This window comes from Morone saxatilis, unplaced genomic scaffold (assembly GCF_004916995.1).
Source record: "Morone saxatilis isolate NCDOM2014 unplaced genomic scaffold, NCSU_SB_2.0 Contig3, whole genome shotgun sequence".
NCBI classification, from domain to species: Eukaryota; Metazoa; Chordata; class Actinopteri; family Moronidae; genus Morone; species Morone saxatilis.
The window spans coordinates 4,654,976-4,656,156 of record NW_023339873.1 but is presented as its reverse complement, the minus strand read 5'-3'; the positions used below and the strand labels follow the sequence as shown (position 1 = coordinate 4,656,156).

The 1,181-nt window shown below is 40.5% G+C and overlaps 1 protein-coding gene across 1 annotated transcript in view; it reads left to right on the top strand.

Annotated features, from left to right (window-relative positions):
- Nucleotides 1-8: 8 nt before the first annotated feature.
- Nucleotides 9-1,181, top strand: part of rbm25a (RNA binding motif protein 25a) — a 10,452-nt gene continuing 9,279 nt past the window's right edge. The window contains exons 1-4 of the mRNA XM_035673599.1: nucleotides 9-60; nucleotides 253-423; nucleotides 686-743; nucleotides 980-1,140. Of these exons, the coding sequence (XP_035529492.1) occupies nucleotides 19-60; nucleotides 253-423; nucleotides 686-743; nucleotides 980-1,140 (432 nt within the window). The 5' untranslated portion in view covers nucleotides 9-18. The remainder of the gene's footprint in view (nucleotides 61-252; nucleotides 424-685; nucleotides 744-979; nucleotides 1,141-1,181) is intronic.

The following is a 1,181-nucleotide window of genomic DNA, read 5'->3' as shown; positions in this document are numbered from 1 at the left end:
CTATTTTCAGGTACTCCCATGATCCCAGTACATATGGGCGTGGTGACCCCCACAACCACAGTGAGTTAGAAAGAGGAGATCCTACTGCTTGCAATGGAAGCATCAGCTGTTCTGCATGACCTGCTATTACATACATAATCCTTACACGTGAACAATTTTAGTTTAATTCTTGTAATATCTGCATTTTTCTTTGTTGCTTCTATGGTTGTTCTGGATAAGAGTAATACCTAAAAATGTAATTTGCTGTTGCAGGTTCTTGTCCCAACCACAATTGCTGTTGCACAGAAGCCGATGGCTCCAAAGAAGGATCCTGGCACCATCAGAGCCAAGGACACAGATGACAGCGGAGGCCCCACCACTACTGTGTTTGTAGGGAACATCTCTGAAAAGGCGTCTGACATGTTGGTCAGACAGCTGCTCGCGGTGAGTTGACTGAGTGCATCCAGATGATGTTCAAATGAAATTCACGATATAAATATTACAAGAACAGAATCGTAAAAGGCAGGAAACTTGTGAAGTGCTCATGTTTGTCTCAGGTATCCACTGACAAATTCCTGTGAACTTGCTTATCATAGATACACAAATACTGTTGCGCCAACTTTCTTATCAGTGAATAATAGAATTTTAAAAATAAACATTAGCGTCTGTAATGCGAAAGTAAAAAAAAAAATCTCTTTTGGTTTAGAAATGTGGTATTGTTCTAAGCTGGAAAAGGGTCCAAGGTGCCTCTGGGAAACTTCAAGGTAAAAACAAAAAGGACACGTAATCCAGCTTCTTCTAAAGTCCAGACAAAGTGCACCCCACTGTACTTTTTACACCACTGAATCACAGTGGATATAATGAGGCTTTGTCTGGCACTAATAATACATCAAATAGTTTTTCCAATTCCATATTTTTCACTTCAAATATTTAAAATCATCAGGTTTTTGTTTTGTTTTTTTGTGGAACTAACTTTCTTTCTGCTCTCAAATCCTGGAAGCTTTTGGATTCTGTGAGTATAAGGAGCCTGAATCCACACTGCGAGCCCTCAGACTTCTGCACGAGTTGCTCTTAGGGGATAAGAAGCTGTTGGTTAAGGTAGATGCCAAGACCAAGGCTCAGCTAGATGACTGGAAGGCCAAGAAGAGGAGTGCCAATGGGGTATGCTGTTCACCTGCTAAGTAAAAGATAAAGATATCTAT